Source organism: Drosophila sulfurigaster, chromosome 3 (genome assembly GCF_023558435.1).
Source record: "Drosophila sulfurigaster albostrigata strain 15112-1811.04 chromosome 3, ASM2355843v2, whole genome shotgun sequence".
Classification (NCBI taxonomy): Eukaryota; Metazoa; Arthropoda; class Insecta; order Diptera; family Drosophilidae; genus Drosophila; species Drosophila sulfurigaster.
Genome location: NC_084883.1, coordinates 18,675,845 through 18,698,375, shown reverse-complemented (window position 1 = coordinate 18,698,375; position 22,531 = coordinate 18,675,845). Strand labels below are relative to the sequence as shown.

General features: G+C 38.9%; 1 protein-coding gene across 1 annotated transcript in view; it reads left to right on the top strand.

Annotated features, from left to right (window-relative positions):
• Window positions 1-2,898: 2,898 nt before the first annotated feature.
• Window positions 2,899-22,531, top strand: part of LOC133840643 (uncharacterized) — a 41,274-nt gene continuing 21,641 nt past the window's right edge. The window contains 4 exon segments of the mRNA XM_062272590.1: window positions 2,899-5,350; window positions 19,877-20,771; window positions 20,835-20,973; window positions 22,015-22,145. Of these exon segments, the coding sequence (XP_062128574.1) occupies window positions 19,893-20,771; window positions 20,835-20,973; window positions 22,015-22,145 (1,149 nt within the window). The 5' untranslated portion in view covers window positions 2,899-5,350; window positions 19,877-19,892.

Below are 22,531 nucleotides of genomic sequence, written 5' to 3'. Positions count from 1 at the left end.
CACATCTCATTACATTTGCCAAACGACAGGGCAACTAACGTCAAGACAGTAAAAGTAAAAGTTAAATAAATTACTTTTTGGAATTCGAGTGAGTTTGTTTTTTTCGTTGTCGTTGTCGTTGTTGATGTCGTTATCGTTGGGGTTAGATGAAAACAAGTTACACCTAAAAAGTTCCATTGAAAGAGCGAGAAAAACAAAAATCAAGTCGTTGTCCTCGTTTTTGCTAGCTTTCGAGTCGTAATTTGGTCCTCACACAAAACTTTAATTAGATCACTCGAATGACAAAAATAAATCTTTTGCCGCAATAATAAAGGCAGCCAAACAAATTGAGATTGAGATCCTAAACCCGGATTCGTTTTGACGGCTTGGCGGGGGATTTTAGATGGCTGCTTTTGAAAAGCTCTCGACCAAAAACTTTTCACAAACTAGTCAGTGAAAAATGAGGGATAGAGGGAGGAGAGCAGTAGTGGGTATGAGTAGGGAAATGGAAATGAGTTGAACTGACGTTGGCTGTCAGACGCAGCAGGTTGGAGGATGGAAGGAACAGCAGCAAAAGGAGTGTGAGGAGCGACAAGTTGACAACAAACTGAGGGCAATGCTTGTAGTTTGTAGTGTTGTTTTGTAGTGCACGACTGAGAGTGTGTGTGTGTGTGTGTAGTGTGCTGGGGTTAAAAGCTCTGGGGTTAACCATGACGTCATGGTTGTGCTTGTGCAAACTATTTTGGCGTACGCATTTCGTCATAAACGAGAATAATCAATAACCTAGGCAGACACAATGACGCAGCCAACGTGACATAATTCCCATGAACAGCGCTAGCTGATAACGCGAGGGTTAGGTCGCGGGTGGCTGCGGGTGGCGGGTGGCAGGTGGCAGGTGGCGGGTGGGTGGTCGTAGGTCAAACGAAGACGTAAACAGCCTCAGCATGGAATTCAATTAGAAAACTTTGACACGACCAAACTCATCTCATCTGTCGATGTCCATGACGACAGCGCAATGCTTAGCCTTCAACAGAACTACTACATAACTACAAAACATCTCCCCTCCCCACCGCTCTGTCGACCCCTCCGCATGTGAGAGCACGTGTACTCGTTTGTTCGTACAATCATCAACACCTTGGAGCAACCTTCGTTCAGCCTAAACCCGTTATTTTTACTAGTCGCTGTTGCTGTTTTCTGTTGCAGAATATGCTGCCTGCTTTTTTGAGCGTGCTAGTGTGGGAAATGCAACAACGTGTCGTTCACACTCACGCCTTCAACTCTTTCCTCTTTCTCTCTCATTTGCTTGTTCTCTCTCGCCTGCTCTCTCGCAGCTTCCAAAAATGCGGGCTGTCCTCCCGCTGCTGCTGCTGCTGCTGCTGCTTCTACCTGGCAAACTTTAGTTTGCTTTTCTTTGCTTTGCTTTCGCGCTGCTTCTTTTACTTCAATATTCGCCTGGCTGTCACGCGCTTTTTTGACATTTCCTACGATTGTGTGTTGAGTTTTTGTGTAGGAGCGACACATCATTGACACTAGAAGAGAGAGCGTCACTGCGAGAGTAAGCTTTCAAAGAGAGAGGGAGAGCCATCGCGAGAGAGCTTTTCAACACACACTTGCTTGCCTGGTTCGTTTATCTGGTCTCATTGTGTTTTTGGACTTTTCGGACTATTGAGTGAGATTCGTGCAAGCTAGGCGTGGAGATGTAGGCACTAGGTGGGTGGTTGGGTGGTCTTTCGGCTGCGAGTGCGGGTGTGGTAACTGGATGGTTGGGGACACATTCTTGTTTGGTGGGTTAGTTTGCGTGCCGTTTGCTGCATGCTTTTTATGGGACACTAAAAGAAATACTAGAGCACCATAATAACCAATTAAATATTAAATACTTTGTGCAGATTATGCAGCTGCTTTCGCGGATACACAAAGTACAATTGCTTCAGTTGGCGCTGGCTCGCGCTCAAACCCTTTGGGCATTATAAAGGTGGCAAATAGTGAGAACGTGGGTCGCGTCGCGTAAGAAAATCGCAAAACGTTTTCATGTTTTGCTTTTTTCCTTTTTGCCTTCATAAGCTTTACTCATTACATTTCCGTTGATAGTTTTTTGTAGTTGAATTTCTGCAGGATTATTGAGCTTACCACACTTAGAGATCATTGAATAAAGAAATCTTTAATACAAAAGTAAAAGTACTAAGATTTACTGAGACAAAAAATATAAACATACTTTTTATATTCGAATTTCCTGCCAACGTTTTATTTTTGTCTTATCTGAAAGATTTCTTAGTTTATATTCGAGAATATTGAGTGCAAAATAAGCGATGCTAAACTTGAATAATAACTACGAAAATAAATGTTTCAAATTTCGTATGATATATAAAAAAAAACATTTACTTAAGTTCTCTATATATTATACTTTGTTGGATAAAAGTTATTTTAGGTTATGTTTTAATAATTTTTATGTATTTTGAATCTCGTATCTAATTGTCTAGAATACAAAAAATTAAAAAAAATGTTTATTCAAGCTGAGTATTTATTATACTTATTTTTTATGTTTTAAATGTATTATACTTTATGTAGATTAAAAAAAAATATATTTTGTTTTTATGTTTAATTTTTATTAATATTTGTTAAAGTTAAGTCTTTATTATACCTCAATTTTTTTTGTATTCTTCAAATTTTGCATCTCATTTTGTAGAATGCAAAAAAAAAAAGTATATTTATATTTTCAATTATAAAATTATTATTAATATTAAAAAAATATTACTAATATTCTTAAGTTTTATTTCTTTTTTTTTATTTATCAGAAATTTTTCAGTGCACAATTACGTCTACATTTGGCACATACTTACTAACTAGGAGTCTGGTCTGGTCTCGTCTTTGGTCTGTTTAAGTTTCTGCTGCTGCTGCTTCTGGCGCCCATAATAAAAGTAACGAACGTAACGAAAACAATTACACGAAAGAAATCCTCAAAAAGCACACGGGACACGAGACTACACCCGCCACATTAAAATAACAAAATCCAAACAACGCAAACTTTTGAGTGCAAACCCAACAAAACCAGAGACCAGTAACTGAAACTTAAACTGAGACTGAGACTGATACTGAGAATGCGATTGAGAGCGAGCGACTGCGACTGCGAGTGAGCCCGTGAAACGAATCGCGACTCTGAGCCTCGCGAATCCAGCGGGGAGGTGAAATCGAGGCTTCGTGTCGAGTTCGTGTGTGCTTCGGGTGCGATTCATGGTCTCAGACAAAGCCTACATTTTGGGGAAAAGCTTTCTGGCCCGAGCACATATGCGAGGACGACAGAGTTGAGCCCAAGTAGTCAGAGTAGTGGAGCCACACGGTCCAGACGGGGCGCTCCGCGAACGCAACAACCAACAACGCGCACTGTGGAAACGCAAAAAAAAAGAATGAAAAAATAAAGCAAGCAATAAAGAAAAAGAGATGTACAAAATACAACAAGAAATTAAAGAATAGATTAAACTACAAAATTTAATTTCTATAAAACGTGAAGTGCAAAAAGCAAAAAAGCGTTTTGAATGCCAGCAATGCGAAAATGCTGAAGAGCTCGAGGCGAATTGCAGATGCGAATTGTATGTAAATGTAGATACATTGTGGCAGCCTCAAGCCATGTGCAGAGTAGAACTGCGAAAAGCCAGCGATATACTTGAGTAGTAAATTGTGCAAAAAATCGAGGAAAATACAGAAAAAAAAATTTAACAGATTATTTTTTTTGGGTAACAGGAAATAACCTTGAAAGCATCTGCGATTGGCATTGCGATTGCGATTGCCTTTTGCGACAAGTTTTGGGGCAAGAGGCGAGTGGCAAGTGGCGAGTGGCAAGTGGCAAGTAGCAGAGGTGGCAGTGAAGAGTGCGTGTGCACTAAAAACATAGCGCCGTACAACATGGCGTATGGGTAATGAATGTGTGTGGTAGCTCGACATATGCAGTTAATGTGCGAGACGGCCGTGTGTTTCAATATTCGCACACATACACACACACATGCACACAGTGTGTGCGAGTGCGAGAGTGTGTGTGTGCCTACGTGCGTTCGTGTGCGTGCGTGCGTGAGTGCGTGTCTGTCTCGGGTTAGTGTACACACTGCGTATGTGTGATGGTGCCAAATAAATTATTAAGCAAATTAATGCACATAAATACTTGAGTTTCCACTATTTATCGTATCGTATTTATGTGGCATTCAACAACAACAACAACACAACAGCAACAATAACAACTTCGATGACGCATTCGAGAGTAGGGCAGAAGGTTAAATTACAATGGCAACGACAACAGCAACAACAGCAACAACGACAACGGCTACTGTCGAAATTCGCCACGTACTGTAATTCGGATTCGGATTCGGAGTCCGAAAACATTAAAACCGATACCAATACCGAATCGCAGCACGCAAGTTGGCGATTTATAGGCGTGCGACCAACTATAAGCAGCTTCAACTCCAGCTCAGCTCACCTCCCGAGACACGAGACGACGAGGCGAAGCTTGGAGCAGCAGAAGCAGCAGCAACGCCACCCGCAATAACAAAGAGGCCCAGCGACTCCGACTCGGAGTGAATGTTGTTGCCCATCGTGGTGAATTGCGCAGACAACAGACAACAACTGAACGAAAGCCACGATAACAAGCAACAGCAATTAGTCATCCCACAAATATAAAACCAAAGATATAAACTAACTTTAATGCAACAAATTTCGTTATTTAAAACTTTGCAAAAGCAAAAGAATTAACTAAATTAACCAGAGAAAGAGAGAGAGAGAGAGCGCACGCGAGTGAGTGCGAGAGAGAGTGGGGGGAGAACGCGACAGCGGAAACTCACCACGAGTTGTGGCCTCTCTCTTCCATGTCGCTGGCAACGTTCTGAAGAAAACTTTCACTCTCGGCACAACGTGGCGGCGGGCGGTGCGAAAGCATCGAGCAGGAAGCGCAAAAAGTGACACACAAACACACTCACACACATACACACACACACAGACACAGCGCGCAGACACACGCATACATATACGTAATACGTATGTATATCGAGAAATGAACAGCAGCAGCAAAAACGGGGAGAAAGCCCACTGAAAACTAAACTAAACAACACGAATATCCGCAGTCGAAGCAAGGAGCAGAGCAAAACTTTTGCATGCAAGCAGCTGACTGCCTGCAGGAAGCGTGCCAGGACAACGGCAACGGCAACCACGAAGGAGGAGCAGGAGCAGGAGCAGAAGCAGAAGCAGCTTACAACAGCAGCGGACAGTCCGGTGCTGACTGCTTCCCTGTCACAGCCATTGAATAGGCCTCTTCAACACGAACACTGGGCACAGGATACGGGCCGAGCACGCACGCAACGCAATTTTAATGTATCCTTAGAATTTCAAACAGGTGAGCGACATTCATTGAGGAAGTAACACAAAACAAACACACACACACACACATACAGACACAAAAAAGTAGAAAAAAAATAGATTCAATGCTTATGACAACACTGTGAATGGGAAACGAACTAAAAGCCCCGCAAACTTTATCAAATATTCCAACTTAATTGTGCAAGTGAAACCGAAAAGGAAAACACAACCATCCACATGCCATCCAGCAGTATCCTATTCAACTCGCACATTGTGAAAAAGTATCAAATTCTGCACAAGTGTTCACGATTAAACGAATTCCGATTGCTCAAATCGATCAAATGATTCACAACATTGTCCAGAGTTCAAGTGTGATTCGCTTTTGTGCGAGATAAAGTAATTACGACTAGATTTCTGTGCTCGATGTGGCTTACATCTTTGTTGAAAAAAGCTTAGTGAAAAGTTTGTGATTTGATAGCTCAATATATGATAAATGCTGGTAGACATCGTAAATATTTGATATGAGGATGTGAAATAATTATCAATATATCTTTTCATCAAAGTTTATGCGAAGAATAAGTGATTTCATGTTAAGCAAGTAAGAAAGCTACAGTCGAGTGTACTTGATTGTGAGATACCCGCTACTCATTTTGAATAAAAGCAAAACAGTGCGGTCTTAATTTTAAAATATTTCAAATTAATATACCCCAAAAATACTGATAATATACCATAAGATATGTTTGGTATAATATATTGATATAGTACTACATTCAAAATATACCATAGAGTAGAAAATATACCAGATAATCTGCGAAAGCAACTAAGACCCAAAGTAAGTAGACGTTTTTGCCCACACAAAAGTATAAAAATTTATTTAGCATACGAGTATTCTCGGTGTTAAGTTTTAAGGTCTTTAAAAGAACAAATATTCTAAAAAAGTTCACAAAATAGTTATATTTGCTATATTTCAATGCTTTTGATAAGCTTCATAGCTTTTGTCTTTAATTTATAACTGGATAACTTTATTAAACCTTTAACAAAAGAAATTTTACAAGTGAGCGTATACGTAATCTTTGGGGTTGAACATTTTAAAAGTGTTTTTTTTGAATGAGCAAAATGTTAGTAGTGAACGTGGCTTAAATTCGAAAAGAGTATAATTCAACAGATTAATTATTAAATAATTAAATAAAAACAATATAACATGAGATACATAATATACGTATACTTAATATTCACACTTCACAATGATAATATCATTGAAATGTCTACGCTTAGCTTAAAAAACAGTTACTTATATATCAGATCATTGCCAGCTACTTTTATTAATTTGTATCTTATGACATGAATATGATATTTTTTATTTGTGCGTATACTTAATATATTCAAGTCGAAAGATAATCCCAGTTAGCAGTCAGCAATTAGTATATTTTAAGTTTTTAAGAGAATTCATACAACGAATATGCAAAAAGAAAATATCCTATCTATAATCAAAAAATTATAATAAGAATCTAGAAATTACCCAAAAATTACCACTGTGATCGGATCACAAAAAAAGTGCTAGATTTAGCTGTATCCTCAAGGCTTTGTTTGGCACCGCAAGGACACTTTTAGTGCTCTATCAAATTTGCTGTTGTTTCACTAGTTTACCAATCAATTGTGTTCCAGCTCTCTCGCTGGCGATGTGGGGATGTGCCTCATGTGGTTTCGTCATTGAGCCATTTATCATTCGGGCCTACCTTGCCTCTGTTATTTATGTTACTTTGTCAACGTGGCTCGAAGATGGGAAAAGGAATGGAAAGGACTGGAAAGGAAATTAATAACGTAACCGTTGCTCGCTGACATCGACGCATAAGTAATAGTTATTTAATGAGTTTTTGGTCAGAATGTTTGCCAAAAACTTGTTTGTTGGCGCCATGGCATTTAATTAAAATTTGCGCCTAATTAAACGTCAAACGTGAACTGAAAACAGCGGCAGCAAGTCAAACAGCTGGCCCTACTAGGCGAATGAGTGATTTGCATGTCCTCCAACCAATATCCTGTTTTGTCTATCTGGGTGTGCGTGTCTCTTTTGACTTTTATAGATTTCAATTTCAAAATATAAATCAGCTATTTAGCCGCCTGTCATTTGCGTACATTTGCATTCGCTGTTTGTCATTAATTGCAAATTAAAATTGAATTTGAATTCAAACTGAAATTGAAATTTGCGGAAATGCTTATGTTCTCGAGTATTTATGAGTGTGTTCCATGATTGATTCCCATTGGCAGCTTATGTCGAAATTATTTACCCCCAAAAAAACTACAATAATGCAGCTCCCATTTTGCGCATCTCACTCACTCTCTCTCTCTCTATGTTTCTCCCTCTTTCTCTGTGGTGCAAACCATTTCCAAGGATTCAGAATATGAACTCGCTTTTATATTTTGTTTTGTTTGTGCGCTCTCGCTTTAATTGCTGGTCGAGTATTTTAATTGCAAACTGCGTTGAGGTTTCGAGTGCGTTGGAGAATCGAGCGAGACGGGTGCCGAGAATTCTACTCCAAGTGGAGGAGGTGTCGAGAGGTGCGGCGACGGCATCAGCACCAATTAGTGTGCAATTTATGCATGCGAAATGCGAGCTTTAATTGCCGCCGACATGCTGCCACAATGCAGCTGCTGCCACAGTCGAGGATCGTCGATGATGCAGTCAAGTGTTTGCAGTTTCAAACGCGCTGGGATAAACGGGAACTGATAGCTTCAAGAACTCAGTTTCCCACACTGAATACAATTTAATATGCTGCTTATCCAAATAAAGTCATTAAGACGGTTGAAAAAGAGCATACTTATTTTCTTGACCCTTATAAGCGATCGTTTCTATATAGTTACTATATTCCGCAAGTTAAAAAATATAAAATATTTAATACACTTTCTTCTAGAAATTCTATAAGTGTTGTTTATATTGCAATGTTATATAGAATTTCAAAAAAAAAAAAATATTTGAGTCTCTACTAGGAGTGCATTGTGAATTGTTTTGTATTCTTAGTTTTTGCTAAGGTAATTGTTTAGGTGGAAAAGCCCAAGTCGGATTGTAGACTTCTTTTTCTTTGTAAATATTCTATCTTATTTTCTAATTTACTGTTCAGTCATTTAAAAAAGTCGTTTTTTGCTATTTTGTGGAATATTCAGCCAAATTCATCAAACAATTATTGACTCGATATACTTTATTATATGTGTATAACAACTAAAAAATGAATATATTCTATTTTGTACCTGTTTAAAAATGTTTAACTTTGCTGATGTTTATCAAAATGAAGAGAAGAATTATTGTTTTTTTTTAAGAAATAACTATTTAGATAACAGATGATGATACACGCAAGTATCAATTGTGAGATTGTGAGTGCGGTTTTAATCTAAAAACATACCAAACTAATATATCCTATAAATATTAAAATACACCAAAGGATATATTTGGTATATTGATATACCTTAGAGTGGAAAATATATCGAAAGTAGCTTACACCGGTAATTAGTAGGCGCTCTTTGCCTTACAAAAGTATTCCGTAAATAACTTATACAATATTTATCTGATCGCATCCAGATTTTCAGGAATCACACATAATGTAGTTATGATTATACGTGTTTATTTAAGCTCTGTTTCGTTCTTTCGATGTAGATCTTTTTTAATAATTCGTATGACCCTGTGATAATAACAATCATAGTGATTCTCCTGATATTAATCATACGACAAGTGCACTGAGAAAATGCAATAAATGTTTCAAGCGTTTACTATAGGTTCGTATCATGATAATTATACTTTTGGCAATAGTCAAGTTAGAAGAATTTCAATGATGGCAATAAATATAGAGCAGTTCATAGGAATAATCTAGAAATAAAGCAGTAAACAATGAGCCAAATGCGAAATCAATAAACAAAGGCAACCAAAAACATAATTCAACAATCCAAATTGACATCCAATAATAAACAATGTGCGAGTACTTTTTGAAGTGGGTGTATGTACGTATGTGTGTGTGTTCGCGTCTGTCTGTGTGAGTTTTCCAATCATAATAATCGTTTATTCGCGTGGCTCAAGCCCACTGAGCCAGCTGGGATAACAGGACTCGTAATAAGCCCGCAATTAGTGTCATTCGATAGATTTGATAAGACCGACAACTGGATTTGAGTTGTGTAAATTAAAGTCCAGGCTAAAAGCCTGCATAAATGCCGGGGCTAAAAGGTTACTCAGTCCAGTTAGCAGTTCAATGGAGCTAGCTCCCTCTTCTTTGTGTGTGTGTGTCCCTTTTTATTTTTGTCTGGTTTTGCAATCAAATTGAAAAAATTGTCGAGGCGAAGGACGAAGGGCAAATCGCAATTCCACTTTTATTAATATTTCTATTTGCCTATGCGTTTTGCAGAGTTCACTCCTCTGCTCCTCTCCTCCATCACGTTCGTTGTCGACACTGAATGGAAGGAAAACTACTGAACATTCTTATTTTCTTTTTCTTTTTTTTTTTTTTTGTGTGTGTGATGCTCCCTACTTCCTCTTTTCATTTTGCTTTGCCATCAGTCGAATGTATGTAAGCATTTTCCACATTCCCATTTCGCATTCAGTGTTACACAGTTTCAATGGCATCGCCAAGGCTGAGTGGCTGATGCTGAAGAACTTTCGTATTAGGACAGGATACTTAAAGGACGCACACAAATGATGTTGTAAGGCGGCATTCACAATTGCCACCTCCCTTTCCTTATTCCCCATTCTCCATTCCCATTTCTCATTCCTTATGCCTCTTATTGAAGTCCTTGTCCAAAACTAAAGTCTTAAGTGAATTAAGAGCAAAACTTGTAACATTTTCTTTACCTCGTTATTTCCGCCTCTCTCTCTTTCTGTGTGTGTCTCTCTGTCTCTTTCTCCCTGTGGACTCTCAAGGTTTTTGCACTTAATGAGCGAGTCTTCGGCGTGTGAAGTGTTCGGAAGTTGAGTTCGTAAATAAAAAAGGATTACTTTTATGGCCCCGACCAGCGCCCAGTAAATACCTATTAATGATTTTTTTTCCCCCCTGGCCACCTGCTCACATTATTTCACCTGTCTCCTGTCTCGTGCCTCGTGTCAGTTGCTGTTTCTCTTTTGTTTCAGACTCAGACTCAGACTCAGTTTCACTTTGAGTTTGAGTTTGAGTTCGAGTTTGTGTTTCAGTTACAGTTGCTTTTGTTGTTGTTGCGTGCCTGTAAGTTCAAGTGTACAACGTGGCGTATACTTGCTCTTTTAATATAACAAGATTGATTGTTATGGCCTGGCTATGAAACCAATCTAACCACAGTGCACAGTCTGTCACTCTTCCCTGATTCTTTTTTTGGCCTTTGTTTTTTGGTACTGCAGCCAAGCAGCCAAGCAGCGATGCCAGGCATCGAGCCAAAAGCAGCCACTTAATGATATCGAGCACATTTTGCGGTCTTCGGAGCCTGCTGCCAGCCGCAAAAGGCAACAGCTTGGTCAAGGATAAAGAACGGGTCAAATATTGGCATATATATGTACATATATGTAAATATATTTCATGCAAGCCAAAACCAGCATTTTCTTCAGTTGGCATGTCTCTCCATTATTAATTTGTATTGCCAGCAATTAAAATGTTTTATTGCGTCTACAAAATGAACCATAAATTCCATTTTAAAAGCGATTTGCATGCTCAAATTTTCGAGCGAATTTCCCATTTTGCTGATACTTATCTAGAGATAGTTTTATATACAAATTTTATGAAGAGGAATTCTTATATTTAAAACACGTTAACACGTTATTATATCATCAATATAAATCAATTAAATTAATTCTAATTTTTTTTCACTACAATAAATTTATCTTAAGATTTTCAATTGTTAATGTTAAACTTACTTTTCAGTTACCGTTCATTTAATTTAAATTCATTTATGTTTCATAAGCCCCGAATTATTTATTACTTATTTATTTCCCCACAAAAATAAATTTGAAGCTCTTAGAAATCAAATACAATAGAGGATTTGTTAATGAATTAATAAAACAATTGGACTTTGAAAGAAGATTGACTTGAATTTTGATTATTATATTCTTTACTTTTTCACAAATGAAAAACAGTATTTGATAAATAATTCCAAGTTTTATACATTTCATATTAGCATGTCACTGTCATGATTAGAATCACATAAATGGAATTTAAGGAGCTAAAATATCTTCAGATGTTTACAGTCAACAAAAATGATTCAAATGATTTCGAATAATAAACTAAAATGCGTACTTGAGTAATAAACTAGTGTGTGATATACTTTGATTTGGTATTAAACATATACTGAGTCAACTGATTTCAACAATTTGTTAACATTTTTAAAAGCCATTGAACTAAAAGTTGAGTAAGCTGCAAACTTTATTTTAGTTGAACGAGCACAATTCTAGTTTATCGCTGGCAGGACATCAGAGAACAGGACAGGACAGAACTGACAGTGGGATTTTTGTTTTATTTTTTGTAAAGGACACGTAAAGAATTGCACATGTCGCAGAGAAAGAGTTCTCGCATGGATGGGATATATGGAACTGCCATGACATAGGAATGGGAATGGGAATGGGAATGTCCTCGACTTCGTCTTCGTTTTCGTTCTCGCTGTTTGCGCCTACGCGACTGCTTTTTTTTTTTTTGTGTATTTGTCTGAGTGTGTCTATAAGTTGCGTGAGTTCTTCTACTCTCAGACATTGTACACACTCCATAGTTGTCTATAGTTGTCGGCTGTTGGCTCGAGTGCGCCTTGCTAACCTGCACTCATAGTTGTTAAACTAACTTTCGTGACTGGACTGGACTCAACTGGAGGAACAGGAGCTGGGAGGAACACAGTGTCTGACATAGACAGCCAGTTGCCAGTTGGTTTTGGTCTCACTGTCTCTGTCTGACAGCCGGCGCCCCTCCTTTGCTCCTTGCTTGTCTGCTCCTGCGGGTTGGCACAACTTGGCACACGCTCTCATCCTTATCCACAGGCCAGATAGTATGCAGTAGTTTTCATTTGCCTTTTACATTTCCACATTTCCTCCTTGGCTTGTTTGCGTGTCTGTGCATAGGCAGCGTCGACGTCGACCTACTCCGAGCTCCGAGAGACGCCGCTTTGCATATTTATTTTATTTGATTTGCTTTGGTATATTTCTTTTTTTTTGTATTATTCGTGGGGACCCCATTCCAAGGGACACGCCTTTCTTTGGCTTGCATAACGCGACGTGTGATTAAAAATTCGTAATTTGTTCGCTTCCCTAGTCGCTGTTTTGTATTTATGTCTATTTTTATTCGTATTCATACTTTTACTTTTTGTCTTATTTTCTTATACTTTTTCTTCTTCTTTTTTGGGCCACATGGCTCTCTCTTTCTTTGTGTCACGCGGCTGTCTTTTCATTATTTAGAGGAGCATACCTTAAGGCGTTCAGGCATGTCAGGACATTCCCAAGTTAGGGGCGATTCTCTTTACCATTTGCAGGCAGTTGAACTGTCGACAGTCTCGCTTTTTGCTTTTCGCTTTTTGTTTTGTGCTTTTTACTTTTCGCATTTCTCATTTCGCTTTTGAAGCGTGCTTTCTGCTTTGTTCTTTTCGTTTCGTTTTTTTTTTCTTTTTCGTGCTTCATTAATATTTAATTAAAAAATCAATAGTTGACATGTAAGTCAGCGACGTTTCGTGGCTGTGTTTGTTGCTTTTCTCGTTCCTTCTTCGGTTGTTTTTGGTTTTTTCTTCTTCACATATTACATACACTTTTCAAATACCTTTGCTGTCTTAACTTATGCATATGCATGGCGCATATCTTATTACAACAGATTTTCTTTTGCCTTCCCTGTTTGCCAGCTACGTGACGCTCCACTTTTTCTTTTTATTTCATTTCTTAGTGTTTTTTTTTAAACCCCGGAACCTTTTGCACTTCTTCTTCGTGCTTACTACAGTTTTTTCTTCGGCTTCCTTTCAAAAGCAAATTGAAAAAACTCAAAGTGAAAAATGTGTTGCATATCCAAGAGGCGCGTCATGTGAAATTCTTACTGTCAGCATTAGTTACAGCAACGACTACTTGGCTAAAAATGGCATATGTTATCTTGATTATTCGCAATAAACATATTCTTTGACAAATTCTTGTGCTTCTTGCTGCATTGACTATGATAAACTGGGTTGCACTCGCTTCGTCGTGGCTACAAATATGTTATGTATAATCTCGATAATAAATGACAATTGGAAATTCAGTATTGCATTTTGAAAGTACGTGTGTTCGTGTTCACGACTTGGAGATACCCTGTGGTGGAATAGAATTCAATTTATATATTCGCAGAAATATTTTCAGACACGTACACAAGCTTGCAAATACGCTACGAATTTTGTACGTGATGAATTTTCTTCATTGGCATTAGGAATGCGCTTTCAATTTACGGCAAAAGCTGCTTTTATTTTTAAATTGAAAATGTGCTTGCTTAAATCGTTTTCGGGTCTACATTTTTCTCTAAAGTGTAAAAAACATGAAAGCAAAGCATTTTCAATAATATGAAAACAGAGCGAAAGCGACTTTTTTTTAAAACTTGCAATTATAATATACCAAAGAAATATAAAAACATCAACAGGTACATTAAAATTGATGATAATAATATACTGAAAAATTACAAAAATATACCACGATACTTATTTGGTATATTGATGTACTATACTGAAAAATTACAAAAATATACCAAGACATGTATTTGGTATATTGAAGTACTATACTGAAAAATTACTAAAATATACCAAGATATATATTTGGTATACTGATGTATAATATTATTATATTTTCAAGAAATACAAAACAGCGTGAAAGAGATAATAATTTTATAATTTTGCAAGTTTATATACCTAAAGCTTTATTTGGTATATCGATATACTATTATATTTCGACCAAAGAAAATAAAACCCTTCAGTCGCAGCCATTTTTTGTAGGATATTTGTTCGATAAGCACAGAGTTCTAGTTCGTTTTTTTGTGTTGACTTCCTGAACCGAAAGGCCTGTCCCATAGATACAATTATTTGTTAACTTTGTAATAAAAGCAACATATAATTACATTTTAAAAATCAATAGATTCAGCCGTGATATGTTGTTCAACTCGCTGTTGGTCAAACACAAGCGTTTATTTCAACAGTTCGATGGTTTCTTTTTTTACGCTTGCCCACGTGTGTTTGTAGTAAATTTCGTTATGATTATTAGCAGATTCGCACACACACATACATAAATACTGTAATATATGAATGTATGTGTGTGTTGTACTCGTAATTCAGAGTTCGGTTCGCTTAAATAGCCAACGGGCTCTTGTGCAGGTAATTGAGCTTTAACATGCTCAAAGCTTATTAATACATGTACGTGAGCATTATTTTTGGGAGTGTCTGTGTGTGTATACATACACGCTAGAGTGTGTATGTGTGTGTGTGTACTTTATGGAGCTTTGTTTTGTTTGGCTTGCGTTTATTTTTATTCAATGTTGTTGCTCTCGTACTGTGTTCTGTGTTCTGTGTTCGTCGTGGTCTTCTGCCCAGTTGAGTGTGTTATGTGACATAATTATCCCACAGGCTGAGAGCTCAAATCCCCTTGGCAATCGTCAGCTTGTGTGTAGAAATGTTGGCATGGTTGGCCACCATCTTCTTCATCTCTTTTTTTGTTTTTGTCTGTATGTGGAATTATTTATTTTGCGCCGCATTAAAGTTGGCATGAACTTCTGTTGTTCCACTTTAATTTAAATGAATTTTTTCGTGTTGAACACATTTATTGTGATCTCACGTTTTGCAAGTTACGCAAGCTATCTGGCTATCCTTGGCTTATGGCAATCTTTTAGATGTCAGATCTTTAAGATTTATTGACAGCAAGCGGAAATGGGCGCATTCACATGCTGACGCATGACTGCGACTCTCTCTCTCTCTCTCTGTCTGTGTGTGTGTGGGTTTTGTGTGCTGCGCTACCTTTTTTTACGCGCAATTAACCCAGTTACAAGTTCGACATGCCGCAAACCAGACACACAGAAGCTCACACACACACACACACACGCTAGCACGCACACACACACACACACATAGACATCCTGCATTTATCATAATTACTTCCCAGAATATTTTCTCGTTTTTTTTGTTGCTCTGCCAAAATACGGCTGAAAATGTTGATGAATGCTTCGGGTACAACGTTCCCCACGCGCGCACACACAAACACAACACACATCCACATATACATACATACATGCAACATGTCGCACGCAGAGTCCCCGCAGCCTTTAAAAAAAAGTCAGCGTTAAATTTTACAAAAAAAAAAGAGGGGAGCAAAAAAGAGCACAAAGCAATATAAAATGGAGGCAAACTGGCTGACTGCTTAATGTTTTAATATGCCTTCAGCAACTATTAAGAGGAGTTGGCATTAAGTGCCAAGCACATATTAAACATCAATTATTTATAAATAAAAGCGCAGCTCACTTACGCACAAAGTATTTTATAGCATACTTATGGCGGCGCCAACAAGTGAGAGAGAAAGAGAGACAGGGAGGGGGAGAGACAGAGACAAGTAAGCGAGGACAATGAAGCCAAGGCGGCAACAAATGTCCCGACATAATTGTGCTTGCAATTATTTCAGAAATGCAAACAACAACAACAGCAACAGCAACGAGAGTGAGAATTGCAGTTTAGCAGAGAACGAAACGAAACGAAACGAAACAAAACGATAAGGCGAATAATAAATAAAGCAGCCACAGATAAAATGAGAAAACAAACAGCCACACACGACAATCATGAAATGCAAATGCCAAAAAGCTGCAAAATAAAAGAGTGAGCGAGACAGAAAGAATCACATGTGTGTGTGTGTGTGTAGGTACAAGTTATTTTTCAAATCAAACAAAAACCAAGCGCCCATTGACAATGACAACAACAACAACAACAACAGTAGCAGTGAGAGCCAGCCAGACACAAAAACAATGCACAGTGGAACCGAAATGCAAATTTATGCAGACAACAATTGAGAATCATTGCAAATTGAGTTGCTGAATAATTTTGCGTTTTTCAACACAGTTTCGTTTTGACATCGGTTATCGATTGAAAAGTCGCGGTATTAATTAATATTTATTTGCGCAGTGCATTTTTGTCTGTGTGTGTGTGTGTGTTTGCCACACTGTGCTGCTGTCGTTGACGCCGCCTGGCACAAACCAGAGTAACAAATTCCAAAAATGTCACATTGCGCACATGAAAAATGTCCTTGTGACAGCAGCGCAAAGCGCCAAACGCCAGCGTGTGTATGTGTGTGTGTGTATGTGTGTGGCCTGGTATCCAGTTAGCCAGTATGTGCGTGTGTGAGTGTGTGTGTGTGCATTGTTGTTGGCTTTGCAAAGCAAGGTCATGAGTAAATACGCTGGAGCATGCTGTTTATTCTACAACAAAGCCAAGCCAAGCACAAAAAAAATACACATACTCACAATTTATTGTTAAATATACAAATGCACATACACATGTATGTATGTATGTATGTACATATGTGTGTACACATACCAAATATGGTAGCCAGATGCTTCTTATTGATGTCGATACATACGGACGATATAAATACACATATGTATATTCATTTGTTTGCTTGTATTGAGTGCTTACTTGCCAATTTGTAGTGGAAACAAATGCAAATGTGTATCCGTAAATCAAAAAGGACATTATTGGCTGCTTGTTAGGGCTAAGCACTATTGCTTGCCATTTACATATGCGTACAATATGTACACATTCACACTCACACTTTACTTGCTTTTGATATTTCAAATGGCCGACGCATTGACGTTGGCCGTCATAAAGCCATTTACCATTTACCATTTAGCAGTCAGAGTGCAGTGGTCAAACAATAATAAAATTGTATCAAGAACCAGCAGTTTGGACAACACGGCCTTAATAATTTAAGACTTTAATGAAATAACACGCGCTAGTAAATATTTATAATTCGATTGGCGAAATTCTATCGAGCAAGTAAAACTTAAGGCTTTATTTATAAAATTAAATATGGGTAATTCTCTGGCGAAAAAAGTCTCTGGTATTTACAGTGAAACAAACATTAATTGGAAAAATGTTAGAAATAAATTATGGTTATTGTTAAAGCTCTGTACTAGCTCAAATTTTAGAGCTAAGATTGACTTCAAGAACTTTTTCTTCTTTACGATAAAGTATATAGATTTCTTCATTTTTTGTTTTGTTTTTGTAAAAATTGTTTTTGTTTTGTTTTAATTTTAGTAATTATCCTAAGACAGAAAAATAATTCCATAATAATTCTTAGCACTAATAAAAGGGCAATAAGATTCATAAAGACTCAAAATTAAAAAAATGTTTTGGTATATGATTATTTTCACTATATGATTATTTCACAATAATATTCCACGCAAGATAGAGAAATATATTCTTAATCTAGTAATAGTTATATGTTATTAATTGTTGTTAGGTTCATAAACTTTGTTTATGAATTATGAAAGCTTGAGCCAATATTCGCAGAATATGTGAAAAAAATTCTCCCTAAGGCTAGCAATAAACAATTTTTGGCAAATATTCAAATATCAAACATGTTTTATTTTTTATGTGAATAGTCGTTAAATTTTAAAATTTCAATTTAAAATGGAAAAGAAGATAAAACGAAGCATATTCGTTTCCTGTGGGTCAAATCAAATATAATTGCCACATTCATCATACGCCTGGTAGCCCAATAAAAGTGAATTTTTTGCAGCGCAAGCAATTGCTTTTTTTTTTTTTGCACTCTGTGGTACCTGGGGACATAGCAAAAGAAAAAATAAAACATAAAATAAATTGCAGATAAGATCAATGCTATCATTATAATTGCTTTAATTTGTGAATTAGCGATTACGTGTTCTGGCCATATCTAAGCAATTTGATTGATTGCTTTGTTCAGTTGTTGTGTCGTTTATGATTCAAAACACGCAAACTGCGGTTAATCAAATCAACAAAATGGTGGCACAGATACTATGAACTATTTTAAATAATCAACAAAATGGTTGTCGAATTTAGGAGCTCCGTTGTTTAGAATGGCTTTGAGCAATTGAGATATTTGTTGCCAATGACAATTGGAAATTTATTTATTTATTTCAAAATGAATTCAAGGTTTCAAGTTGCAAACTATATTAGCTAAATCAGTGATAATTTTAACATTCATTTATTTTTAAATTCTTGCAGGTTGCGACAATTATTAGCTAAAATTGCAATTTATCTATTTATAAATGGCATCAAGGTTAAATACTTGAATGCTTCCAATTTTTATTAGCTGTATCAGTGGTGAAATATTTCTAAAATAATTGCAAAGTACATCGAGAGCAGTTCGTTTGACTTTTTGTGATAAATGTGTTATATATGCATATTCTGGCTTGTATGTCGATAATTGAATATTTACCAAATGATCAATCGCTTGCAACCGAGAGTGCAAATAGCGAACAAAGAGCCTGATGTGCTCGGCAAACAACAATATCTGAGCAGGTCCGGCGAGTGAGTGCCAAAGTGTGAGCTGGGCAATTTTGTCTGTGAATTTATGAGCGACGCTTTCCGCTGCTGCCGCTGCCGCTGACGTTGTATCCGCCTGGGCGAGAGATTGTGTGATGGTCGGATGGCCTGATGAAGGAGAAGGGTCTGGAGAAGGGCGGTGGACTGGCATTGTTGTTTGGGACAAAGTTGGCATATGCGCATGAATAATGAAGAATGAAGCGAGGGGCGCAAGTTCTTTCTATTGATTTCGAACACACACACACACACACACTTAAACGCGCGGCAAGGCCCAAACAAAAGGATGGTTTTGTACCCAGTTAGTGGCAGCAGTCAGCCAGCCAGCCATTGAGCAACTGGGCCATACTTGTGCGTATTCAAATGTATCTCAGTGTGTGTGTGTGTGTGTGTGAAAACATATGACTCTGGAGATTAAGCCATTGTTTGTAATGGGAACCACAGCTAGAGTCTGGCTGAGTTGCGGCTTAGTGACTGCGTTTGCAAACAAAACAACTTTGCAAGCGACTGTTCAGTGTCTACGACTAATTTATACTATTTCTGCAAATTATGAAGGACACCAGCTAATAAACAAATGATAATGCAATGTATTGTACTTTTCACCAGGTCGAAATCCAAAATAAATAGCTTGAAACGAAGCACAATTTGATTGCATCAGCTTAACATGATTCCACAAAAAGAGTTTCATCGACGATTTTGTTGCATGATTCATGCTTAGCAAAGTTTTAAAATAAATTGTATTTTCACTTAAGCTTAAAGACTGTTTGTCTTCAAATTGAAAGCATTTAACTTTTATGGCTTCTGAGACATTAGAATGCAAATAGCCGAACATCTATTGCACATAATTTATGACAGTCTCCACTTGGCAGTTACCTAAACTCCCATTAAGTTATGGCATCCTTGTGCCCATTTGATTGCCGGGTATAAAAGAAAAGTCTCGTTGACTTATATGCTCGCAACTCGCAGCCGTTTTGCAGGAGCTGGGGCATAACCTATATTCTCTGTTGTTTAACCAAAACCAAAAAGAGCCAACTAACTGTGCCCATTCCATTAACATTTCGCCTTCTCATTCCTTTCACAACAGCAGCGCCGACAGTGTAATGCGCCTTGGGGGCAGTGGTATACCATACGACGGTGACCCCCTGACAATGAGCGCAGCTGGCAATGACTATGCCGAATTATGCGATCTTGGACCCTCACGCTGGAGTGCACGCGCCTATGGTTACCATGCAACAGCAGCAGCAAATGCGGCCGGTATCGGTATCGGAGGCATCGGAGTTCCGGGCGCCACACAGTCATCATCGAGCGTGCCCACGGGCGGCTCAGCCGGCCTCAGTGCACACCATTTACGCAGCAGCGCGGCAGCGCCAAACAGTTACGAGGCCGAGGATATTGGTCTGGCCTTTGGCATGATCAGTCCGCCACCTGGCAGCGGACACGGACACGGACAGGGGCACGTCGGCCATTACGGTGGCAGCGGCGTCGGGAGTGCCGGCGGCATTGGTTCCCGTGTGGGGAATAGCACCAGTTCGTTGCGTGGCAGCGGCGGTGCTGGAGGCGGCGGACGCTCTGGACTCTATTATTCGCCGCCGGGCACATCGTACACAATCATTGAGCGACCACATTCGCCGCATTACTATTACAATTCGGCGGGTGTGCCAACGAAGGGTGGCTCGTTGCCGGGTCGCGGTTCGGCGTATCTCAGCTCCTCACCATCCAGTCACATGGCCGCTGGCACGGCGGGCACACTGCCCACATCGACGGCGGCCAGCGGACGTCATGGCGCCTCGGCGATGGGCAATGGCAACAAGAAGCGGCCCATCTCACCGGAGCAGGTGCTGCGCATGTTTGGCGCCACACAGTCGTCATCAGTTCCTACGAGTAGCTATCACTACAGCAACGGCGGGACGCGGGATCGCGATCGAGAGCGTACAGGGCGACGCAGTCCAGCCAGCAGTCCGCCCTCGACGACGCATCAGGTGAGTAATTAAAAAGTATTTCATAAACAATTGAATACTATTGTATTATCTCCTTTTTGGCAGATCTATCGAGATCGCGAACGTGATCGGGATCGAAGTGTGCCCAATATACACGAACTTACGACGCGCACTGTTTCCATGTCGCGTGATCAGCAAATCGATCATGGTTTCGGCATCTGCGTCAAAGGAGGCAAAGACTCAGGTAAGAGCTTCAAATGCACTTACTATTCCAGCCTGGAAGTATGCTACACATTTTTGCAGCGCTGCCTTTGAACTCTCAGACTTTTTATTACTGCGCCCGCCTGAAAGTATGCAACAAATTTTGTAGCGCTGCCTTTGACTTTGATTATTCTTATAGCTACTAGCTAGCAACATTTGCTGTCACTCCCAGACTTTATCCGTGTTGATTCGTTGTTCCGCCCAGTTTACTTCAAGTGCAATTGCTTTGGCCTTTTTCTTACTCTCACACACACATACGTGTAACTTTTTTACTATTTCATGCAATTTAATTTTCAATTGGATTTTATTGTCTGTCGATTCGTTTTGCTGCTACAAATCGCCAGCAGCAGCAGCTTTGACATTTTCGCAACTACAGCCCAGCGCAGCGCATTTTGCAGCTGGTCACCTCATGCGATGCCCATCTGCCACTTGCCACTGGCCAGCTGCCACCTTGCCACCTCGCCACCTTTTGCACCAGCTGGTTGTGGTCCCTCCACACGCTGTCGGCCATTTTATTTTTAGTTTTCAACGTGCGACGGCTTTAAAATCGATAAAAAATCTATTTAAGTCACCAAGCCCTCTATGCGAGGCCCTTCCATCTATCAATTTATCGTATCCATGAACTCTCTCTCGCTCTGTCTCTTTCTGTCTCTGTTTTCACTTGGCTGTGCAGCTGCTTTCAGGCCAGGCAAACACACACGTGCTTTATAAATTAAACATAAAATGGTTGCCACACACACACACACTCACATACATAGTTGCACACCTTTGGCCAGGCTTAATGAAAAAGGCTTACAAAACCAAAAACCAACCAAAAAAAATAAAAAAAAAACAACAAAAATAAATGGGCCAAATTGTACGGCGGGTGAAAGGTGTGGCGGGTTGTGTGTGTCTTTTATTAAAAGTTTAATACGCACAGCTTGCTAATTGATTTTGTGTGCTTTTCTTCCCATTTCACCACTCCCACTCTCACTCCCTCGCCCATCTTCTATGCTCTGTCTTTTTTTTGATTTTTTATCACCAGGCTTAGGTGTTTACATCTCACGCATCGAGGAGAATTCGGTGGCGGAACGCGCCGGCTTGCGACCCGGTGATACAATCCTAGAGGTGAACGGCACGCCATTCACTTCAATCAATCACGAGGAGGCGCTTAAGGTGAGCAAACCTGCATATGTTCTTTTTTATATATATACATTTTTGGTTTTTGTTGCTATCGATACAATCTTTTTGATATCTTTCAGTAGCTAATGTTGTTCTTTAGCGAAAATCGATTAGAGCACACTTATTAGAACAGCGCAATATCAAAAGAGAAAGAACGAACGTGAGAGAGAAAGAGTGTGAGGTTAAAAGGGGTTACAAGTTTTAGAAAAGTGGCCTGGGCCACGTCAGAAGCCTATTCTATGAGTACACTATAGTATAGTGTATATACGAAAAGATAATTTAATTGTACACTTTATTGATTTTTAATGTGATTTCGCTACGATGGGCTACTTGTTTGCCTGTTAATAGTTGCGATAAGAGGCGTTCACTGCATTTCAGGC